The 23,074-nt window shown below is 42.1% G+C and overlaps 2 protein-coding genes across 2 annotated transcripts; one reads left to right on the forward strand and one right to left on the reverse strand.

The window, feature by feature from the left end:
- Positions 1-451: 451 nt before the first annotated feature.
- LOC123136753 (uncharacterized) lies at positions 452-3,335 on the reverse strand. The gene is made up of 8 exons (XM_044556243.1): positions 3,178-3,335; positions 2,728-2,852; positions 2,448-2,529; positions 2,225-2,307; positions 1,704-1,742; positions 1,235-1,305; positions 1,007-1,121; positions 452-931 (listed from the first exon to the last, which is right to left on the reverse strand). Exons 1-8 carry the CDS (start codon positions 3,230-3,232, stop codon positions 860-862), a joined length of 642 nt encoding a protein of 213 aa, XP_044412178.1. The 5' UTR covers positions 3,233-3,335; the 3' UTR covers positions 452-859.
- An 868-nt stretch (positions 3,336-4,203) lies between these two features.
- Positions 4,204-11,108, forward strand: LOC123136754 (citrate synthase 4, mitochondrial). Its single transcript, XM_044556244.1, has 20 exons — positions 4,204-4,360; positions 4,760-4,834; positions 4,924-4,986; positions 5,140-5,181; positions 5,733-5,798; positions 5,880-5,945; positions 6,375-6,488; positions 6,720-6,783; positions 7,450-7,532; positions 7,724-7,773; positions 7,862-7,939; positions 8,178-8,306; positions 8,398-8,440; positions 9,315-9,401; positions 9,660-9,761; positions 10,022-10,129; positions 10,213-10,263; positions 10,350-10,423; positions 10,538-10,589; positions 10,671-11,108. Exons 2-20 carry the CDS (start codon positions 4,784-4,786, stop codon positions 10,764-10,766), a joined length of 1,419 nt encoding a protein of 472 aa, XP_044412179.1. The 5' UTR covers positions 4,204-4,360; positions 4,760-4,783; the 3' UTR covers positions 10,767-11,108.
- The last annotated feature ends 11,966 nt before the right edge of the window (positions 11,109-23,074 follow it).

Raw genomic sequence — 23,074 nt, forward strand, 5'->3', positions numbered from 1 at the left:
ATGGCCTGGCAAGCGTTGCCTACTCCTCCTTGGCCAAGGCATTGGCACGTGTCGTGGCAGCGCCGTCCTCAGGGCCCCAATGGCGGCAGGAGGGCTAGACGTGGCGCCTCAAAGGCGGTGATGGCATTGCAATTGGCTCTCCAGCACGGAGCGGTTAGGTTTACTAATACGGACTTTGATCGCCAAAGATGAGTATGAGAGATAATTTTTAGGCCATGTCCTAAAGAAAACAGGGGTAGCAAACGGGACATGTAATGTAAGCCATTGGGGCATTTTCTTTTTTGGGCACTTTGACACTTTGTAGACGAGGCCCCCAGGGACGGCGCGCAGGGCGGAAGTGTCAGGCGGCGGCTAGGGTTGGATCGGTTAGGCTCTCCAGCACGGAGTGGTTGGGTTTACTGATACAGACTTTGATCGCCAAAGATGAGTATGAAGAGGGAGAGAGAATTGGTGGAGTATGATGGATGTATTACTGAGCCCCGAGGGTTGAGTATATATTGAGTACAAGACTTGAAGGACAGAAGCCTCTCCTGGAGATAAGGCAGGAGACGGATTACAAATCCTAGACTACCAAATACATGTATCCCAAATATATCTCTAACACTTCGTAGGGATTGGACATGAGTTTACCAACTCTATTGGAGATGCTCTTACATCATTATCTCACGTATCAACTTTAACATGCTTATTGTACATCTTTTGTTTTCAAGGAGTAGGATACTATATTTCAAAACACAGAATACATACATTCAAGTACTTTCTTCAAATCATGCATGGAGATTTTCAAGGGCTGTTAACACGCTTAGTGAAGACACCATTGATTTTGGCTCCTGGAACTTAGCACAACTCGTCGTCTGTCTCAAGGACCAGGCCCACTTGTTTCCGACGGTCCAGCACGCTCTACCATGATATCATAGAGTTGTCGGCCGTTCTGTGTTGCGACAATGAATTAAACCCAGTATGTAAGGATGAAGCTGCTGAGCTTACGGTTAACCAGTGGACTTACGAAAATCACTGGGAAGAAATGAATTTGGCCTTCGGGTTTTGTTTGGGTCTCTTTGAAGTACACTAGGATAGGAAATTGCGGCCACCATAGTTCCCAGTTCACAAATGTTGAGTACCTATGCAACGCGTGCAATCATTAGAAAATACCGTAAAGCTTTTACCACAACAAGATAGATTAACTGGACAAGACAGTGCAGTCCTTGGTACAGAGCATATGAAGTATGCTTACTTCCAACGGTTCTTGCCACCAACAAATACGTTTTCGCCTGACTCCTGCAGCTGATTGCCCACTTTCACTTCCTATATAATACAAACTTATGAAGTTTGAGATGAGAAACATGTATAGTATAGTATCATCTGCAACAACTGAGTATTGACAGAATGAAATCCTTATGTTATGGAAAGGAGAAGCATCGTTCAAGAAGAAATATTAATGCTTCAGCTAGTACTAAGACCCAACGCGATATCCAACAAGTGACTAGTAGAATGGCATCTTGTACATAACAGATTTACTTAGCTTTGCAGTGAGCATTTTCCAGACTTACAACCAACAATTTTATACATGTTTTGTGCATATTCCTGTCACATAGACAAAGTGCTTAAGTATAATTGAGCAGCCAGTTTTGGAAGACATTCACATAAGTAGTTTGAAATAGTCCTACTTATTTAGTTTACACTGGAAAGTAGAGTGCACTAACCAGGGAATCATCATCAAAGACGAACCTAACTCTAGTAGTCTGCAAAAAAAGAAGTGAATACATCAGTTTCAGCATGAACATAGAAATAAATCATACCTAAGAAATGACCAGGATAAGTTAGTTTCTCTGATTTATCAGTATAACTGCCCCTCGCTTTTAGAGCAGCATGAATAGCAAATTCTGACAGTGGTTTCTTTCAGTGGAATATGTTGGCAATGTTGAGTAGGGACGAAAAATCAGTGTCAATCTGATGATGGTGGAGCTCAATATGTTCTCAGTGAATAACCCGATTTGAGCTGAAATGAGGTTACTTATAGATTTGAGTGTTTTCCGCGGACAGCGATAGTATACTAGTTTTTTTTCGAGAACTGTGATAGTATGGATGATCCATGACTTTTCACTGTTTAGTTACATATGCACTGTAGACCAAAAAACTCATAGAATATAGTACAATCGTACATGTTTTTCAGCTATAACTCAAACAGATAGTCTAAAAGCAGAGCAAGTCAGGGTAGACTGGCCTGAAACAAGAGAAGCAGCCCCAGTAGGCCTACAGGTGCAGCCGCAAGAAGATTGTCTGCATATGCAAACACACCAGATATCCCTGTATTTCGACAAAATAGCGGTTAATGGATGGACATATTACCGTGCTAACAGACACCATATATCTTTTTTCAGTTTGGCATAGAAGTACATTTCCAGAAAACAGAGATGTTCTATACACTTACTACCTCCGGAGCTCACCAAGTATAGCGATCGGTAATCGGTAGTCTGGGTCCGGGACGACCGTTTCTCTGGTGGTCTTCTTCGCGGTCTTTCTCCCAAACTACGAAGAAGGGGAGGACAACATAGGTTACCAGATTAATGCAAATAGAAGATTGAAAGTAGAGTACACTACGGAGAAATGTAAACTACATCCTCTGCTCCTAAATATAAGATGTTTTGGCAGTTCAAAATTGAACTGCCAAAATGTCTTATATTTGTGAACAGAGGTAGTACTTCACAAAGATGTTTGTGAGCTAACCAGAGATACTATTGGTGTGCTTCGTTGTTGCTTCCGGCCACGTCTCCTCATACCAGCAAAATGTCCCTTGCACGGAAGATCTGCAGTGCTCCATGATGGACCGGCTGAAACCACTCCTCCTCTAGCTGAAGATGTAAAAGAAAAAAAAAGGTCATGCCACTGGATGTGCCTCACATTGGACTGCCTTCATTCATTCAGGAAACAAATATTGCAAGACATGAATTCATTGTATTTGTGCAACGAAATTAACAAACATTTCTACTAGATTCCAATTTACTGTGAGTTCAGATGAGCAGCGTGTGCCCAAGCAAACAGGGCCTACCCAAACCCTATCCAGCCTAACCAAACAGAAGCCACCGCTTTGAGCTTGGAATCACTACGCGGGCAGAGTTGGTACGACGGACGGCAAGAACTTCAGTGAGAGGGGAGTCATCGGAGGTAGGTGGGTACCTCTGGGCGGAGCGGCGAGGAAGAGGGGAGAAGATAACGAGAGTGTGGTCGCCATGGCTGCTGCTCCGCCGCTCGCTCTTCCTTTCCTCTCGTCGTCCTCTGGGGGAACGCCGCTGATTTGTCACGTATGCAAGCATAGGGCCCAGGGCCCGAGAGGCCCAGGCCAATTTAGTGGGCCACAGAACTATCATCAGACACTGCTGTTGGGCTTTACCCAAAACGATGCCGCGGCGCACGTCGCGCGTTTGCTGATCATCTTGCGGAGCAAGCCTAGAATTTTTCCGTTCCCATTCGGTTGCTGTCTCTGCTAACCGATTTTAAAATCTTTCTTAAACACTACTATAACCAAATATTATGTTTTCCACCCCGCAGCTTCCATGTATTTACGCAACTACTAGTACTATAACCAAACCCCAAGGAAAAATTCTCGTGGTCAAATGGTCCCTGTTATGGTGGCTCAACCTTTGTTTGGTGGCAAAAGGTGCATTCAAAAGAATACTCTTCTTCTGCATCATTGACCAATAAAATATGAAATGTGGATGCAGGTCTTAGGAAACTAGTCACACATAAATGATGGTACATCATTGCTCGGAAAGTGTCAAGGACGTTTTTTTATGGGAGTCAAGGACGCTTCTGATCATGAGAGGTTGGCGATGATATAGACAAATACATTTTGTTCAAAGCTGCTTACCGTGTATAAATAAATTATATTACTCCTTTTGTTTCAAAATAAGTGTCATTGATTTATTGGTATAACCTAATAAATCCACTCAAAAATAAATATAAAAATTATACTAAATCAACAACATTTATTTCAAGACGGAGATAGTATACTAGCTAAAATTCAGCTTCCACTTGTTTCCAACTCGTCTTCCTCTCCTCCTTTCAGAAAATAAAACTCGTCTTCCTCTCGTTGAATGGTACTGCAATTTTTTTTGTCAACTCACTAGAAGAAAGAAAAAGAGAAAAAAAAACTCACCGGTTAATACACATCCCCGGTTCCGATACGTGCGGAGGAGTGCAAAATAGACATTCCCGGGGGGGTCGCAGCGGAAGGACAGGAAAAAGAGCCGGCGATTTATTAGGGGAAGGCAACTCCAAATTGCTGGCTCCCGTCCCTCTCCGAGCATTCGCCGCTTCCTCCCCGACCCTCTCGATCCGCCCACCTTCCCCTTCCCCACGCGTAAGCCTCCCCGTACTCCGAAACTTCCCTGTCGAATTCGCCGCGTCCCTCTGCGCGTTTGATCTGCCTGTTGCTTCTGATCCATCCGCCGCGCCGCAGCTACTTGCAATCCCTCGATTTTTTTCGAATTTACGTACGGCCATTAGGAACCCGCGAGGTGCTCCGTGCTTTTCCTGTGTTTTTTTCTGATGGATGATGGAATTTTGGATCGGCTCCGTTTCCGCGCGATTTCCCGTTGTTGTTTTCGATTCTGGAGGAATTTAGGGGCCAATGCTATGATGTGTTTTCTGGGCGTGCTCGTGGTCGCTCTGATTTTCTTTTTTTGGTTCGTTTGCTGGATTTTTGGTTGGTTCGGTGAAGTCCTAGGGTCTGATGGAATCTTGTTCGTGTTCTGTGCAGCTGTGGTAGTCGCGTGCTCCGGCCATGGCGTTCTTCCGGGGCCTCGCCGCGGTCTCGAGGCTGCGATCCCGTATGGTGAGTCAATCCGTCAGAACCCCCGGGTTGCATTGGGTGGGGATGCGCCCTCTAAGCGTTTGTTAATGCTGAATTTTTTTTGTTGGCAGGGGCAGGATGCCACCACGCTTGGTGGTGTGAGATGGCTGCAGATGCAGAGCGCTTCCGATCTCGTAAGACAACAATCTCCCTGTTCTGTTCTGTGCTTGAGTTTGTATAGGATACCATGAATTGGAAACTGCTGGTGCTGTTTGATGGTTAGATTTTTGAGAGGGGGATTTTTATTTGTTCTGAACATGACGCTGACCGTGTTTCTGAAAATGCAGGATCTTAGGTCCCAGCTGCAGGAAATGATTCCGGAGCAACAGGTTTGTGGCTCACTCGTGCATTCTCTTGTAAAGTTAGTATTCGTGGCATCTGATTCCTTATCTTCTCTTTTCACCAACCCCTGTTATTTGCTCAACCAGTGTTAACCCTGTCAGTTCATGTGATTCTGTGTCACAGCATGCTTAGTTTCTGCTTCCAAATAGTGTAGAACACCTTTTATTCGCAAATGCCATGGTGGAACATGCTAACAAATAATAATTGTTTGCAAACTATCATTTAATACCTTAACGCCTTTAGGAACAAAAAAATTTACCTTGTTTCAAATATATTATGCCTGCGTTGCACTAGATTGTGTTACCTTCCTGATATGAAAATAAATTAGAAGATTAGCCAATTATGCTCTTAGTGTTATTAGTTTCACAAAGTTCAGTTTTGCACTTGAGTTTAAAGAAACAGAATCAGAATATTCAGAGCATGTGTTGCAGAGGTGCTACTTTGATTCGTCCGTCTTCACCGCTCTAACCACTTGTTTTCATGAAAGAATAATTCTGTTGGTTCGAAGTTCTTTCATGTCGATTGCATTTTGGTACAGGACCGCTTGAAGAAACTAAAGTCAGAGCATGGAAAGGTCCAGCTTGGAAACATAACTGTGGACATGGTATACATTTAGTAACATTTTTCTTTAAAAACTCTGTTTCTATGCCCGGCCTAATTCTGAACAATGCTTGTCTTTCTCCAGGTCCTTGGTGGGATGAGAGGGATGACTGGAATGCTTTGGGAAACATCTTTACTTGACCCGGAGGAGGTATCCTTTTATTGCTCTCCTTTGTAGTGCTATGGGTGCTATAATAAGACAAATTAAATATTAGCTTGTATATCTAGGAATTTTCTGTGGGTTAGAAAATATATTATTTAATTATCTTGAGATCTCCAGTCAAGTTTCTGTGCCGAAGCTGAGCTTAATCTATCACTGTATGCTGAAATATGTATCACTTTCCAGAATTGACTATAGCACAGTGGTTTAAAATATATGTTCACGTTTAAATTTGATTAATTCGTTATACATCAACTTGCTTGACGACAAGAGCATAATCCCTTATGATTTATATTTGAGCATGCCTCCCTCGTTGCAGAGTTTTGATAGAATTAGTTCTTAGTTTGGTTTGAGATATTTAAATTTATGCATCACTGTATATCTCTGTTGATGCCTGTAATTTATGTGCTTTCTATTCAGGGTATTCGATTTAGAGGTCTCTCTATTCCAGAGTGCCAGAAAGTACTGCCGGCTGCAGTTAAAGATGGAGAACCTTTACCTGAGGGCCTCCTTTGGCTTCTTTTGACCGGAAAGGTTTGACTTGTTATGAAACATGTACCCCTTTTTAGTTTAGTGGTCTATGAAAATAGCTCCTTCGAAAATAGGAGGTATAATTTGTTCATTGATGTAGTAGAGGACATAACGTCTTGGTTGACTTCCCTGTTATACATGGGACTTCGTCTATTTTGAGTGTGCCATGTTCTCCCTCTATTTTGTAAACTTTTAAGTGTTTAGCGTGCGCTGATTGGTCATTGCTTGTTTCAGGTGCCAACCAAGGAGCAAGTTGATGCTCTATCAAAGGAGTTGCTTAGCCGTTCGACTGTTCCAGGTCCCTTATCCCCCCTGCTCAGTATCAGTGTTGTAGAGTTCATATGTAGTCATAGATGACCAGAAAGATTAGGAAGTCATGTTGCTATCAAATAGTCAAGTTTTATTATGTGAGTACACATAAACATCGTCCTGAATTTCTGGTATAGTATAGTTTAATGGGAAAAGCTGAGGGGGAACTTCCACTTTCTTTGTGAATCTGAATATAAGCTGTTGCTGACTCTTTTGATGTTTGGTACTCCCTCCGTCCGAAAAAGCCTGTCCCAAGCTTGTCCCTCAAATGGATGTATCTAGCATTAACTTGGTGCTAGATACATCCATTCAAAAGACAAGCTTTTTCGGACGGAGGGAGTAGTAGTTTGCAAGTATAAGCTGTTATTAACTCCACTGAAATTTAGCAGTCAAAAGTTAGTATACAAGATATTCATTTGTTCCAGATCCATTGATGTTCTGCATTGACAACTTGTGTTTTCCTTGGATAGAATAACTTGGATTTTTGTTACTCAATCTTGAAATGTTGGTTTTGAGTTTCTTGAATATATTCAATTTCACAATTTTTGTGGCAGGGACACTGACACACTGTTCTGTAAAGTTGCATTGCTTATAAATATTTGCTCTGTTTCTCTATTGTGATATCCTCTCACGCGGCTTATTGACTTGCATGCAGGTTATGTCTACAAGGCGATAGATGCTCTCCCTGTTACTGCTCATCCAATGACACAGTTTACCACAGGAGTGATGGCACTCCAAGTAAGCCCTTTGTATTTTATGTTATTGTTAATTATCACCGTTCTGAAATGAAGAACACATTGCATTGGGTGTACTGAGTTGGGAAGTGCCATTAGAAAGAAATAAGAATCAAAACTACAGAAGGTGTGCAGAATTCTTTTAGACCTCCCAAGTGAGTTAATTTGGTCTGTTCTATTTTAACACTATTTCAGGTTGAGAGTGAATTTCAAAAGGCTTACGACAAGGGAATGCCCAAAACAAAGTATTCTTGAGCTCTAATGCCTTGAAATTTATTCATCTGCTCAATGGTGATCTTGCATGTCATTTATGGTGTTCTTTTTTTTGCATAGGTTCTGGGAGCCTACATACGAAGATTGCTTAAATTTGATTGCTCGGCTTCCACAAGTGGCTTCATATGTTTACCGGAGGTAGCTTTTCTTCTATCAGATGCACTGTCTTGTACTCCCTCTGTAAACAAATATAAGAGTGTTTAGATCACTACGTTTAGTAACGTAGTGATCTAAACGCTCTTATATTTGTTTACAGAGGGAGTACTACACTAACTGGAGCATGTTATTGCTCAATTAAGTTTTTTCCTAATTAGTACACTTGGTATTATTTTTTCTACTGCAATTGAAATAATCCTATTGCTCTGGTCCTCTGAAGGATTTTCAAGGATGGGAAAGCTATTGCAGCTGATAATACACTGGATTACGCAGCGAATTTTTCACACATGCTTGGTTTTGATGACCCAAAAATGCTGGAGTTGATGCGCCTATACATAACAATTCACACGTAATTTCGTAGATCCTTGTTTATGTTTCTATATTTATCTCTGAAGGATGTACGTTGATTTTCCCTCATACTACTACCTGTTTTCTTGCAGTGATCATGAAGGCGGGAATGTCAGTGCTCATACAGGGCATCTGGTAATATTTTCTTCCTTTCATCGATCTTGAATTTTTTCCTGTTAGTGTTCCCACCATTGTAAGCATGACTGCTGGCTGCAGTACAGAAATTTGATTTGGCTGCATCATTGTGCGTATCGTATGTACACTACAGTTTGGCATGCACTGTTGCATCATACATCACTGCTGCTTGAATGTGATTGTGATTTATCATCCATGACGCATGTCTGATAAAGTAGTTATCATGGTTCCTAGGCAAACACTTGTGACTAGAGAGGGTCGCTTCACCAATTGTAGGATAAACATAGTAGTGTTGTACTAGCAACTAGGAGTATAATTGGAAGCAATGGTTTCAATTCAGTTCTTCGCAAAGTTGTGGTATTGACGGATCTGCTGATGGTACCCTTACTCCTTCTAAATGCATAGTCACGGTTAAAAGTACATGTTTATTTCTTTCTTCTGGATTATGTGTTGTTCGTCTAGAAAAAAATATGTGTATTTTGAGGCAATGAAAATCTATGATCTGTGTGTGTTGGAGAGGCATTGGAAAACACAATACATTGTCGTAATAGGTTAGCTTAAAGGAGATCATTTAAAGAGAAGGGTGGAATTGATCTCCCTCTTTTTGAAGTATAGTTCTAAATGTAAAAGTATAAGGTTGCCTCCAAACTTGTAGTAGATCAAGTTGTAGCCTACTTGAAGTGGAGCAGCTTTGTAATCTGCTAATTTAGAGACTGTTTTTGCTGTTCCATATAGAGCCTTTCAATTCTCTGTGTTGCTGTTTATGTTCCTACTAGCTTAGTGTGCTTTGGTTGTTTTACTTGTTTCTATTTATATCCTCTACGCCCACTGAGCTGTTGTTTATCCAGAACTAACGGTATTTATTCGATCACAGGTTGGAAGTGCTCTGTCAGATCCCTACCTTTCTTTTGCAGCGGCACTGAACGGTTTGGCTGGGCCACTGCACGGCCTGGCTAATCAGGTACGCTTGATTTTATGTGTAGTGGATGTTCTCTGCTATATCATGCTTAACTTGTGCTTGCTAAATGGATCTACTGGAACAAATTGTCCGTAATAAATTCATATTAACAAATTGCAAAACTCCTTGTAGCGGTGCTATTTACCCACTTGCTTTTGCATATGATGTTAAGAAGAAGAAAACACAAGTTCCTGTTATTTTAAAATGGTGTATTTACTGTTTGGATGTGCATGAACTGACAATAGTCACCATATACTGCAGGAAGTGTTGCTATGGATCAAATCTGTAATGGAAGAAACCGGGAGTAACATTACAACCGACCAACTTAAGGAATATGTATGGAAGACACTGAAGAGTGGAAAGGTAGCTTATCTCAGAACGAGTTACATCTATTCAATGAGCAAACACTATTGCTTATGAGTTTATGGGAAGTTTGCATTGCTAAACTATTCTAGTTGAATGCTGAACAATAGATCTAGGATAGTTGCCTTCTATTGGATCCTCCTTTCTCCTGGGCTGGTTATGAAAATGATTTTTCTCTGTTGATCTTTCTTCGTTTATTTTACTTTTCTTCATTTGAACTTAAAAATAAAGGTCTAAATTACTTCCGGTTGCGTTCACAGGTTGTTCCTGGCTATGGTCATGGAGTTCTTCGTAATACAGATCCACGATACTCGTGCCAAAGGGAGTTTGCGTTGAAATATTTACCAGAGGACCCACTTTTCCAACTGGTTAGTTAAAATCCTTGATCTAACTGCATGGTTTCTCTTCAGTTTCAACAGTCTCAGTGGGATATATTATTGTTCCCTTTCAGGTCTCCAAGTTGTATGAAGTTGTGCCTCCGATCCTCACTGAGTTAGGCAAGGTAACGAGTTTCCAGATTAATCACAATTACTCCTTTAATTTCAGCTTTCTAGGTATGGACACAATCTTTCTTCTATGCATTTTCAGGTGAAAAACCCATGGCCCAATGTCGATGCTCACAGTGGAGTGTTGCTCAACCACTTCGGATTAACTGAAGCACGGTATATTAATTTCTCTTGCTTAAATTATCAATTCACTAGCCATATGTTTAACGTACAGTACAATAGAAAATCTAGTTCAGCATTAGTAACGGGTATGCCTTGTCTGATCTTTAGGTATTACACTGTCTTGTTCGGTGTCTCAAGGAGCATAGGAATTGGATCTCAGGTTTGCCCTCCCCTTCAATTTCCAGATGCTTCTTTGTTTGGTTTTCCATCTGCTAATCTTGATCAATTATTTGTTACACAGCTCATCTGGGACCGTGCCCTTGGCCTACCGCTTGAAAGACCGAAGAGTGTAACCATGGAGTGGCTGGAGAACCACTGCAAGAAGGCTGCGGCTTGAAGCTACACCAGTTCTTCGTCTTACAACTCGAGTGGCCTTTGATGTTAATAATTCGACGACATAAATTAGGCACGTTTAGCCTCATTTTCCCATCTTTTTCCTGTCCAATAACTGGAGCAAGAGGGGCTCCCAGACGGTAGAATTTTGTACCCAAGTCGGACAATCTGTCAAACTTGGCATGAAAGATTAGGACACGATGCTTGGGCTTTGTGTCGCTCGGCAACGTTTTTGTACTTTATGTTGCTCGAGTTTTGAACCACACCAGTTACGGAATACGGCAGAATAATCTGACATTTCTACCGAGGTGTTTGTATTTGCGAGTTATACTATGCAATTACGTTTTGTGTGCTGTGTGTATATCACATGAGGGCTCCTTTGATCCACAGGGTTTAGGAAGCGTACGAATAGAAAACGTACAGGAATAGGATGTATTGTCCACTGAAATCCTACGTTGTGTACCAAAAGAGAGGATTTTTTCCATGAAGTTCAACGTCATGCTTCTCCTGTGGAAATGAACTAAGAAGTTCCTATAGGATTGGTTTCTGAGGAATGCAATCCTGCGAAAGTGCGAATCAAACAACAATTTAAGGGAAAATTCTAGAGGGTGTCGATCCTGTAAAATTCCTATGCAAATCCTGTAAATCAAATGAGGCCTCCCAAAATGATGCTAGATGTGCATCTCAATTTGCTACGAGCACTTATTCAAAATTCAATTGAAAAGAAAACAGTATTCAGAAAAGCTTTTATCTCTTATTTTAAGTTGGAATGTTAAATGTTTTCCATATCCCCAGGTTATCTTTACACTGATATTTTAGAGTACTTTATACACACATTAATGGCAGTGCGTTGCCACGAAACAATGAAATTAGACATATATGCATTGATCAGACATGGCTCCACGTGAGACTCCGGATGGCCCTAAAGACCCGATGATTTTCGGACGAGTCTGAATGTAGTGAACATGCATGCTGAACACCGCAATAATGAATGTCTCGCGATAAACATCTGAATGTAGTGAACATGCATGCCGAACACCGCAATAATGAATGTCTCGCGATAAACATCTATCTTGTCCTTCTCCATTTTTGTCTAGAAGGATCACCATCACCCGTCTCATTTGCGTTGGTTCGTTGCGCCTCAAAATTGTCAATATTAATAAGGATGGGTGTTGGCTACTCCCAACTATGGCGGGTTTGGCTGCCCCTGCTCTCATGGCAACATATGCTCCTATGGCTTGTGTCGGTGCCATCGGCGAGTAGGTCATGGTCGTCTCGGCCCTTCGGCGCAATTTGTTGGAGCATGCGACTAACCTGTGCCCGACATGTAATGGAAGCCAGACGAACCTTGCTACATGTCAATCTTTGTTCGGTGGATGTGGATGACCACAACCACTGTGACTTTGGCGACGACACATGCTTCTCTTCCACTCCCACTATGTGTACCATCATTATGGCCCTACCTTTTCATATTGCCATATGCGCAAACATATTTCAGAAAATTCTATGATACATACAAGTTCACAATTTGCTCTAGTTTCTACAAAATTAAAGGAATATATGAATATATAAGAGTCATAAGATAAAAAATCATTTCCTATCATTAGGGCATTGCAGATCAATACAGAAAACTACTCTAAAAATTAACTGCTAGCAGCCCAAGGCCTTTCCGACCGAACATGCGAGTGTAAAACATTTTCTGAACAAAATAGTACATAAGGTAAGAATATCAAATCAGAACCTCAACATCTAAATTTACATATTATGTTTTCTTCGAGGCTTCAATGTGCTCTGTTTGATTCCTTATAAAGACGACAAACTTTGTGTATGTTATTAAATTAATAATGCATGACCACCCTATCAGTGCAAGGTTTGTCAAAAGAAACAGTATTTCCATAACCTTACCTTTCCCAACTAACTATGACCAAACAAGCCAAAATGAAGGCATTTTTTATGGGTAAGAACAATGAAGCCTTGATTGTACACCTGCACTTTACAATCTTTAAGGATCTAAATAGATAGATAATTATATGTCATGCAAATAATATGAATGTAACTTAGAACACTGTCAAGTTGATGCGGAATATAAATTAGGACTATGCATGGCATGCAATGCCTATAAGTAACAAGCTGGCCAGCATCATTTCACAATTCATTCACATGTTCATATGCCTAAGCGGTGAATAACAGTTTTGTGGCTCTACTGATGTGCATCAAAAGAGTCAGTTTTCACAAACAACAAGAAAATAAAAAGTACTCTTGATATGGCAAGGTTCAAATAACATAAGACAATCTTTCACAATGCAAACACAGACCTAATATGATACATAAAATTTCAGCTACATAGAAGGTTGGTTCCAAACTGAACCAAGAAAAAAATTAAAAGAAAAACTCAATATTATTTAAACATCATTCCTCATTTACCGTCTTTCACTCCAAAGGGTTCTAAAAATCCTACAAAATTTGGTTTGCATATATCATCAAGGCCACGAAATATCCCTCCCTGAGACACCACAGAAGCAAAAAGAATTGCTCAGTCAGCAACCTTATTGTCCACATATTTCGAAGAACATCATGGCTTGCCTCACGACGCTTAGTTAATGCGATCTCCATGTGGTGAATGCAAAAACTGTTTTTTATTTGAGGAGTACCTTCCTGAAATTAATTTGGGTACTATCATGTTTGTCATTAAAGGCAAGTAAAGAAGAGATAAATACACAAGTTTCTCAAAGAGCCTTTGACATTTCCCCTGGAGGCGTTTTTAATGACTTTACAGCAAATGACAAATACCGCTTGGATTTGTTTGGGTTTAATAATCCTGCATTATGTGATAAAAAAACTTAATCTTACCGTTTCTCAAAGAGCCTTTGTCACTCAGGAACTTCAGAATATACACCCAAAGGATGAAACAAACTTTATCTACTGTTTCTTCGTACATGTGAATATATAATTCACGGCTATAGAAATTCATAAGGGATTAAAATACAGTATGACCCTAATCAGACAAATGATAAACACTGGGGCAATATTTCTTTTTCCTTACCTTGATACCTTAGCAGCCAAATTACTATTCCTCTGCATCCAAGTTGCAACCACAACCTACAGAAATGAATCACGTTACTCCTACAGTCCTCCTCGTATCCCATGTAACTATAACTAAAGTTTCTTTCTAATGCCGGTGAAGTTTAAGTTCTCAAGCTTATAGTGACAAAGCAAAAACATGAGCATCCTTCAACTGGTTACCTTTGTAGTTAAGTAGAGATGATTTCGAAAACAAAATGTGGGATGTTGTATCTGGGCCTCACCCGAACACAACCATTTTTTTCTCTTCCAAAAACTGTATATATTCAACAACCCGCAATAGAAAATGGTGTCAAGGAAGAGACTCCTTAATCAAATGGGTTGCTGCTTATATAAGAAATACGAAAACACTAACGCCCACACGTGTGGGCGTTAGCCAACTCAACCACACGCATCCATCGCCGTTCAACAGTTTCCGCACGAATCTTGGCACGTTTTGGCTGATTTTGTGTGCCACGTAGGACAAGTCGCGTGTGTGGTGTGTGAGAGAGTTCGCCCACACGCCGGTTGCCTTCCCGCGGTCAACGGTTGCCACTCGAGGGTGTGCGGCGGAACTGCTTTGCGCCCTCACGCCACGCCCGACTGCGGTTGCTGTCAACCACGTCGCGCACTTCGCCCCCCCTCCCCTCACGGTTCCATTTACCCTCCACTTCATTACTCGCACAACCCACCCTGCAGTTCAATCGATTGGAAGAGAAGGCGAGAGGAGAAGGCGGCGGCGGAGGCGACGGTGGAGGCGGAAGAGTCGACGGCATTCGCGGCCGTTGGTGGGACTCTCCGGACCGGAGCGTCTTTGCCGGAGTACCTGCAGATTGAAGGTAATGCTCCTTCCCACACTTAAATTCCTTGCCTGCATTTCTCCCCTCTCCTCCGTGGTCGATGTTCCGCTCGATATTCATCGAGATTCAGTCGGATTCGCGATGCGCCGGCATTCCCGCCGGCGGCGGAGTCTTGTGCTTGCCGTTTTTGGCGGCATTGAGCAGTTTCGTCGCCGCCGCGGTGGCGGTCATGCCGGTGTGGTTCAGCCTATCTGCAGCCACATCCTGGTTCTGCCTTGGGACTGAGCTGGCATTTTTCTATCTGTTAGTTATGTATTGTCTCGAAATGCTATTTGCGATCTGTGCAAGAAGTTTTTTGTTGATGAATTTCAGGTTATGATAGTTGCCAATGAACCCTAGATCTAGGTTGCTGTTTTTCAAAGTGCAGTATGAAGGCAGACATGGTAGTTTCAGTAACTATCTGCACTGTATGGCAACTAATTTCCTGATCATCTGTGACAGTTGCCACAAATATGTTTTCCATGTGGCAACTAATTTTGTGCACATGCTATGGCTGTTGCCATGCTGTAGGCATGATAAAGTGTAGTAAATAGGTAGTCATGGCAGTTTCAGCAACTACGTGCACTGGATGGCAACTAATTTCCTGATCAACTGTGTCGGTTGCCACAAATATGCTTTCCATGTGGCAAGTATTTCTGTGAACACACTATGGCTGTTGCCATGATGTAGGCAAGATAATGTGGCAAATTCACTGTACTATAGACCCAATTTTGTGTTTTGCCATGCTGACTTGTGATATTTGAACATATTTGGCCGTATTAAATGGCAACTCATTTTTAATATGAGGTTAGTGTGTGAATTGCCATTACAGGTTATTCAGTAGATGTTTTCAACTCTTTTTGAATTGTTTTGCATTTTAACATGGCAATTTCAACCTAGCACATTTTGCCTTTGAACACATGGCAACTCATTTTTGTATGAGGACAGGGTGTGAGATGCCACATTATATGTTTGTGCAGTGGAAGATTTGTGCCTTTCTTCGTACTATCTTGTGCTAACATGGCAACTTCAAAATTTTGTTTTAAGTGCATTATGATCTGTACATTTTTCAAATGAAGCCAATGTGTTTAGTTGCCACATTTATGGTTTGACAATAATAGGGTGTGTGTGTGTTCATATGATATTGCCTTCACTATTTGCCACTTTCAATTGAGCCCATGTGGCAAGTACATTCTGTTAGGTGGCAACTGCTTACTTCATACTTTCATTTTCACCCTGACATTTTGGTTTGTTCTTACCTCAGCAGAATGGCTCGCGGCGATCATCAAGACGACGATGATGATTTCATGGATGTACCGCAGCAGAATCGGGCAACCGGACAGACAAAAGACGGCGATGAGGTAACTGTACACCCCCTCCTCCCCCATATGTTTTGAATGTCACATTGAGTTTGCAATCGTCTATTAGGAACTAAATTTTCATGATAGTGAAAACATGGCAACAAATGATCATTTGTCTGTTCTGCAGAAGAAGAAACGTAATCGCAATAGGGCTTCACAGGAACGCCTGACTTCATTGACCGAGAGATTTACCGACGATCAGAAGGGAGATGCTGCTGAGATGGGTATGCGGGCTCTGATGGATGTTCGGTGCAAGAATCTAGTGAACCCTGTATGCGATTGGCTTGGTGAGATTTACGACCCGGCCTCCAGGGAATTTGTGATTCCGGGATGTGGAAGACTACCATTGGACTAGGAATCCGTGTTTTGCACTTTGGGTGTGCCCCGTGGAGAAATCAAAGTCCCGTATGAGGTCAATAATAAGATTGAGGAAACGTTGTTTGCCCGTTTGTTTCCTGGGGTGGCATCCATGCCGAACACGACTTTCCTGGCAAATTCGCTGGAGGCCATGACAACCCATGGCGAGGTTTTTAAGATGAAGCTACTCATGTACCTGATCTCAGCTATTTTTGCACCGACCACTTCTCTTCGCCCAAGCAACAAATGCTTCCCCATCCTGGTGAATGATCTATCTCTACTCCTTTATTTCCTTCAATCTTTTGGCTCTGATGTCATGTGTAAGCTAGTCACTGCCAGTTATTTTGATGTTTTTTCATTTGATTTCTGATGCGGCAACTTCTTGTCCTGAAATTTGTGCCGTGCAGGCGAAACTGAAAGATGTGAAGAACATGAATTGGTGTAAGTTCATTGCGGACTTCCTACATGATGCATTCTCAAACAAGATGTACCGGAAGGGTTGTCGACTCTATTTAATGGTATTTTTTTACTAGTCCTTTGCAAACACTCTTAACACCTTGATTATGCATGGCAACCATGATGGTGACATTCTGGCAACTAACATCATAACAAGATGGCAACTGCGAGCACACCATGATGGCAACTAACACAGATAGATGGCGACTTTTTCTTTCTTTTCATGCCCTTCAACTTGATGATTGAAGTAACATACATTATCTTGTTTTTGCAAAATACCATGATGGCAACTAATATTTTTTCCTTTTAAAATTGTTGTACATCAGCTCATGTACGTCAATTGTCTTGATCTATCCATCATGGGGTTCACTGGGACAGGAGGCCCGCCGCCTACACACAAGTTTGCTGTTTCTACGTGGACTTACGATGCTGTCAAGACTGTGCTTGCTGCAGACAGGGTAACTGATACGAAATATGGGAAACTGCAGGTTAGTTCTGGTTTCTTTCTCTACACGACATTCTTTCAATTTTGTTGCTGCATAACATATGAAAAAAATCCTCATATGGCAACCGTCTGTGGCTAACAAGAGATGACTACCTTGTTAGCCATGGTTGTCTGCACATGGTATCCATGTCTCACGCCACATGGCAACTCTGTCATCCGTGCTGAAACTTCTATTCTCTTCTTTTTTATTTGCAATACATGAATTGTTAGTTAGTGTTCATTATTTTCTCTCTTACATCCTAGCTATTTTTTGGTTATTTCCAGCTGATGGCCAAGCATGCTATAGACTACAGCGTGTTTGGGGGGCCTCAAAACTTTGGAAAGTGGATGGACGTGCACTCAGCTCCGTCTTGTCCTACTGAGGTAATCAAGGATATATATCTATGGTTGCTTTGGTTTATTTTGATCTTGTGCACGTGACTCTAATATGGTTGGTTACTGCTGCTTCTTGTTTTGTGCACAGGCGATGGCACCTGTTGAGCATCTAATTGGGCAGTTTGCATCCGGAATGACCAGCTTGCTCGGGAAGTTGGTTGAGGGTTGGACGTCCCTTAATGGCTCTGATAGAGACGCGGTTGCGAGGCAGTTCACTACATTTGTTGCAGAACGGACACATCGGCCAACTGGTTGCCGTGGCCGGTACGACTACAACAGTTCCCAGGAGCTTCCTGACACACAAGATGAACTAGATGGAGATGCTGCTCTCAACAAGGACGATGACGATGACGTGGAGAACGTGCAACACGACACCGACGATGATGAACATGTTGAAGTTCATGCAGGTGGTAAGAAGGGCAAGGCTGCACCAGATGTCCCCTCACCGGAGAAAGTCAAAGAACATACAGCTGCGAGAGGCAAGGGGGTGTCGCCCTCAAAGAGGGGGAGGGCTCCAGAGGATGTTGGGCAGGGCTCTCCTGGCAAGAGGTCTAGGACCGATCCCGTAGCTGCTAGGAGGAGGTTTGACTTCTATTTTAGTGTTTTGTTTTGTCTATCTTTTTGAACAAACTAACCTTTTTTGCATTTGTTTTGCTAAGCGTGGCAATGATTTTCGTGTCTGACACTTGGCACCTTTTTTCCACTTTCTTATACGTGCAGTGAGGCGACAGCTGGTGGACGAGCAGTTACGAAGAAACAAGCACTAACGCCAACCCGTGTTTCTACTCGATTGAACAAAGGTGCCCCCATTGCTGGTGACACCCCTTCCACCAGGTCATCTCCTCGTACGACGACATCCAACACCTGGTTCTGTGAGGCAGCATAGGGTAGTTCACGCACCTCCCGTGGATGAGTACGAGCCCGAAGTCAAGGACACAAAGGATCAGAATCAGCTATACGATATTGTCAAGCGCTTTGGAAATGCGAGGGCCAGCAGCAAGCACATGAAGGAGCTAAAAGCATAATGACCACACCACATAACCTCCCATTTTGCTTTGCTCTTTTAATTTTACCATTCCTCTTTTTGCTATTTCTAGATATGATCCGTTTATGTTTTTTTACTTAGTAGACATGATTCTTTCATGTTATATCATTTTCATACAGCTCATGTTTGGACAGAACCAAGATCATACAATGCGAAGCGACGTACGTCGACCTAGGTGATCTTGCCGAGTCTGTGAGGCCACTCGGTAAAATGTCGACGAATGTAGTTGCATGTGGGATTGACTTCATCAACAAGCATATGGATATATCTTCCGGCAAAACAATCATGCAGTACAATGTGACCTGCAAAATATGGGATGGTGACTTCCATCACAAAATCCGAGGAAGCATTTTGCTGCGCATGGTGATTTCAAGCTCACAATGAAGAAACGTGTGAGTACTCCTTCCTTTTTGCACATTTTTCCTCCCATGGTATGTTTTTGCAAGTAGCTATGCTTCACATGTGGGCTACACCCTGTTTATGTGACAGATGTTTCATGTGGCAACAGCTGCCATGTAAACTGACTTTTGATTTGCATCCCCGTACAAACTATGTGGCAACTTCAAACTAAAATACAGGGCAACTTTGTTCATACATGAATGGCAACTTCTTTTAATTACCCACTATAACTAAACATTCTATGTGGGTCTACTTTTTGGCCCTTGCTGCTTTATGTCACTCATGTGCCTCTTACTGCAACCGGTGATATCCTTACACGTCGTTTTCCCAATTACACCGTTTTTGTTCTTCATGTGAACTCTGCTTCTTCTTTCCTTCATTTTACCTGTAGGTCCTATTCCCCATGTTCCAGGAGCTTGCACCACACGACCTACATGACAAGTGTGGTCACCACTACGCGATCTGCCTTGACCTGAAGAACCAACGTTTTGAGGTGCTTGATTCAATGCGTTCGGCAGCTGATGCAGACCTTACTACCCATGCTGAATACTTCATCAACAACCTCAAAGAGACATGGAACCGTCACTACAAACACTCAAAGGTCCAGATTAGACATTTTCCAATTGAGTATGTGGCGACTTCGAAGCAAGGAAACCAGTATTTTCCCATCTCTTTCTTCGTGTGTCCTCTACACCAATGCTAACCCTCTTGTCACCTTTGAATTGAAGTTTATTATTATTTCGAAGCAAGGAAACAAGTATTTTCCCATCTCTTTCTTCATGTGTCCTCTACACCAATGCTAACCCTCTTGTCACCTCTGAATTGAAGTTTATTATTGTTATCTCTATTCTTGTGAGTTCACCTGATTCTTTTCTTGTACAGACAGGACTGTGGATTTCACACATTGGAATACCTTGCAAAGTGGGAAGGTAGACTGGTTCCTGACGTCACAGCTGCAATGGTCGTTGAGCTCCGCAAAATTTACACATGGAACTGGTTGACGAATGAAGATTTCAACACGCGGTCCAACGCACGTGAGTTCATAGAGGAAGCTGTCAAGAAAGTCACCAAGAAGTACAAGTGATCACGTGGTGCTCCATATCGAACGCCTACCTTACATTCTGTTGCCGAGGAATGTAAGGTATTACCTTTGTTCTTTTCAAAACTATGTCCGTGTACTATGATATGACTACATCTCCGCGTAGCCTAGTATGTAGTGGTGGTGTGTGAGCGACATTTGAATATTTGTGTAATATATGTGTGGATGTGAACCTATTTAGGTGTGATAGCAGATATGTTTATGTTTTTCATTATTATTTTTCTTTCATCGTTGGTAGCACCAGTTTGGTGTTTCGAATGCGTCTACGATGTTTGAAAACATGGCAAATGTAGTTCATCAGACTTGGTTAGTGAAAGTTATCGTCCTTTTTCATTTGTCTGTTTGGTTCTTTTTTTCATTGCTAACTATACCGGCTAGCATGGTAGTTTGATCACGTAGCCGTAACCTTTTTGCGGTTGCTGCACGTGACCCTTTCAACTTGTTTCCCATAGTTTGCACACAATACAATATGTGTGACTAAAATGCGTTCACTGAACACAAAAATCTACGCGAGTCATTACAAATAACATGGCATATTCAGTAGAACTAACATGGCAGACTCAGTATAAATAACATGGCAGATTCAATATACATAACATGGCAGATTCAGTATACATAACATGGCAGATTCAGTAGAAAATAACATGACAGATTTAGTAGAAAATAACATGGCAGATTCAGTATAAATAACATGGCAGATTCGTTATAAATAACATGGCAAATTAAGTACCATACACATGGCAACTGTAGTTATCCATTCATGGCATCCTTCAAATTCTGATGCCCCTCAAGAGTTATTCTCCCATTTTAAAAAAATTTAGAACATCTAGATTACAAAGAAAATGTCACCAAGGACCATGTCATAGTGCTCCAATGCTGCTTACGGATTGCCCGCCCCTTTCTTTGTTTTCTTGTGTTTTGTTTGAATCTCCAATCCCGATTTGTATCCTATCTCTTTTGGATGCCCCTTTGTGATGGAACGGGGCGGGTTCCTGACCTGGGTTTGTGTGCTTGCTGTTCCAGATCCTACCTCTGAGTTTTCAGATGACGGCCCCATGGACGAAGGCACACTTGATGTGAGGGGGAACCTGTGTAAGGCTTCCTCAGCTTCTCTCTTCTTGATCTCATCAAGCTCTCTTTTCAGGGCCTTCCTGTGTTTTTCTGCGACCCTCGCTATCTTATCACTCTTGCACGCTTCATCAATTAGTTCAACACAGTTCTTTGTCAACACAACGTGCCTCACGGCTTCCATGGTTGACTCCGGTCTCTCATCATGCACAGCCAAAACCGCGTTTGATGTTTGCGGCGCCAATGCGTCGTCAGCGTCCCAAGTCCATCGCCGCCTTATGAAATGGCGGGGCTTTCGTGTCACCACGTTCATGTACATTCCTTTTAGTACGTGACAGCACACAATGCCATCCCATTCGAATTTGCAGCATTGGCAGTAGTATTCGCCTTTGCTTATCGAGGCCTTCACGAAGTAGTTCCTTCCCTTGTCCGGGTCTTCAGGTTCTGAATCCGACATGCCCAAGATAGAACACACCTTGAACGTATGTTCATCCACCTGGAAAGCCGTGTACATGCTGGCACACTTTATTTCTTCCTGAAATCTGCAAGTTTTGTGTGGTTTTGTTAAACTCCTGTGTGATGTTTTTTGTAGCACCTTATGTTGTTGTGGCCAATGGAAGTATATTTCGTTTGAACATGGCAACCACAGTTAAACATGACAACTACAGTTGAGTAAACATGGCAACTGCAATTGAGTGAACATGGCAACTGCAGTTGAGTGAACATGGCAACTGCAGTTCATTAAACATGGAAACTTGCATAACATCTTTAATTGGCATTTGCATTTCCATACCATCATGCCCAATGAAAGTACAGTGCATTAAACATGGCAACTGCAGTTCATCAAACATGGCAACTGTAGTTCATTAAACATGGCAACTGCAGTTCATTAAACATGGCAAACTGTATTTCATTAAACATGACAACTACATATCATGGTTACTCTGTACTCAATGGCTACTTTTCAAAAATTCATCATTTTCAAATAAGCTTTTCAACTGCATTGCATTCTACATGGCACCTACTACCTTCATGCTTGTGCAAATAAGATTGTAACACAACTGACTTACTTGTTAAAGATCTTGTTGGTGTATATCTTGCTCATCTGCTCTCCATCGGTAAATACGTTAGCAATTTTGGCTGCTTTAGCATGGTGTTTGCTTCTTGCTGTAGCTCAGATCCCAGTATTTTTTGTTGCAAAGTGGTGTATTGCTTGGCAAAATGTAGCAATGAGTTGCCAGGGCTCACGTACCGCTTCAAAATAGCATTGAACCCCTCGATGCACTGCGTAGTCTGCAGAAACGGGAAGAAGCACTACATGAAGTAGGCCGACACCCAGTACATTCGCTTCTCCCACAGGCTAGCAAGCGTCTCATTGTCTTGGACTTGATATGTTTCAATCATGGCCATCCACCTCCTTTCAAACTCCTCCACCGTCAAGCTGTGGTCCAGGCACAGCTCGAATGCCTTATGTAGCTCTGGACGGTCAGCAAAGAACGGTCCTAGCGTCTCCTCAGCCTTCTTTATAATGTGCCACCTGCAGTGCCTGTGCACTGCCAACGGAAAGACCTCCTCTATGCCTGCACGCATGTTAAAATCCTAGTATATTATTATGTTCATCAGAGCAAGTCCATCCATGCACTCCAAGAAGGTCTTGAACAGCCAAGTGTACCCATCCGTGTCTTCGTTCCAAACGAGCCCGCATCCGAACTGCAATGACTGATTGTGGTTATTTATTCCTATGAATG

The sequence above is a fragment of the Triticum aestivum genome, chromosome 6B, assembly GCF_018294505.1.
Source record: "Triticum aestivum cultivar Chinese Spring chromosome 6B, IWGSC CS RefSeq v2.1, whole genome shotgun sequence".
Lineage (NCBI taxonomy): Eukaryota > Viridiplantae > Streptophyta > Magnoliopsida > Poales > Poaceae > Triticum > Triticum aestivum.

Coding starts and splice junctions, on each gene's coding strand:
- LOC123136753 (XM_044556243.1), bottom strand. CDS start 3,232: ATGGCGACCACACTCTCGTTATCTTCTCCCCTCTTCCTCGCCGCTCCG. Junction 2,853..3,177: donor CCTCGCCGCTCCGCCCAGAG/GTACCCACCTAC, acceptor TTACATCTTCAG/CTAGAGGAGGAGTGGTTTCA. Junction 2,308..2,447: donor ATTACCGATCGCTATACTTG/GTGAGCTCCGGA, acceptor GTCGAAATACAG/GGATATCTGGTGTGTTTGCA.
- LOC123136754 (XM_044556244.1), top strand. CDS start 4,784: ATGGCGTTCTTCCGGGGCCTCGCCGCGGTCTCGAGGCTGCGATCCCGT. Junction 4,987..5,139: donor TGCAGAGCGCTTCCGATCTC/GTAAGACAACAA, acceptor CTGAAAATGCAG/GATCTTAGGTCCCAGCTGCA. Junction 5,799..5,879: donor GAAACATAACTGTGGACATG/GTATACATTTAG, acceptor GTCTTTCTCCAG/GTCCTTGGTGGGATGAGAGG.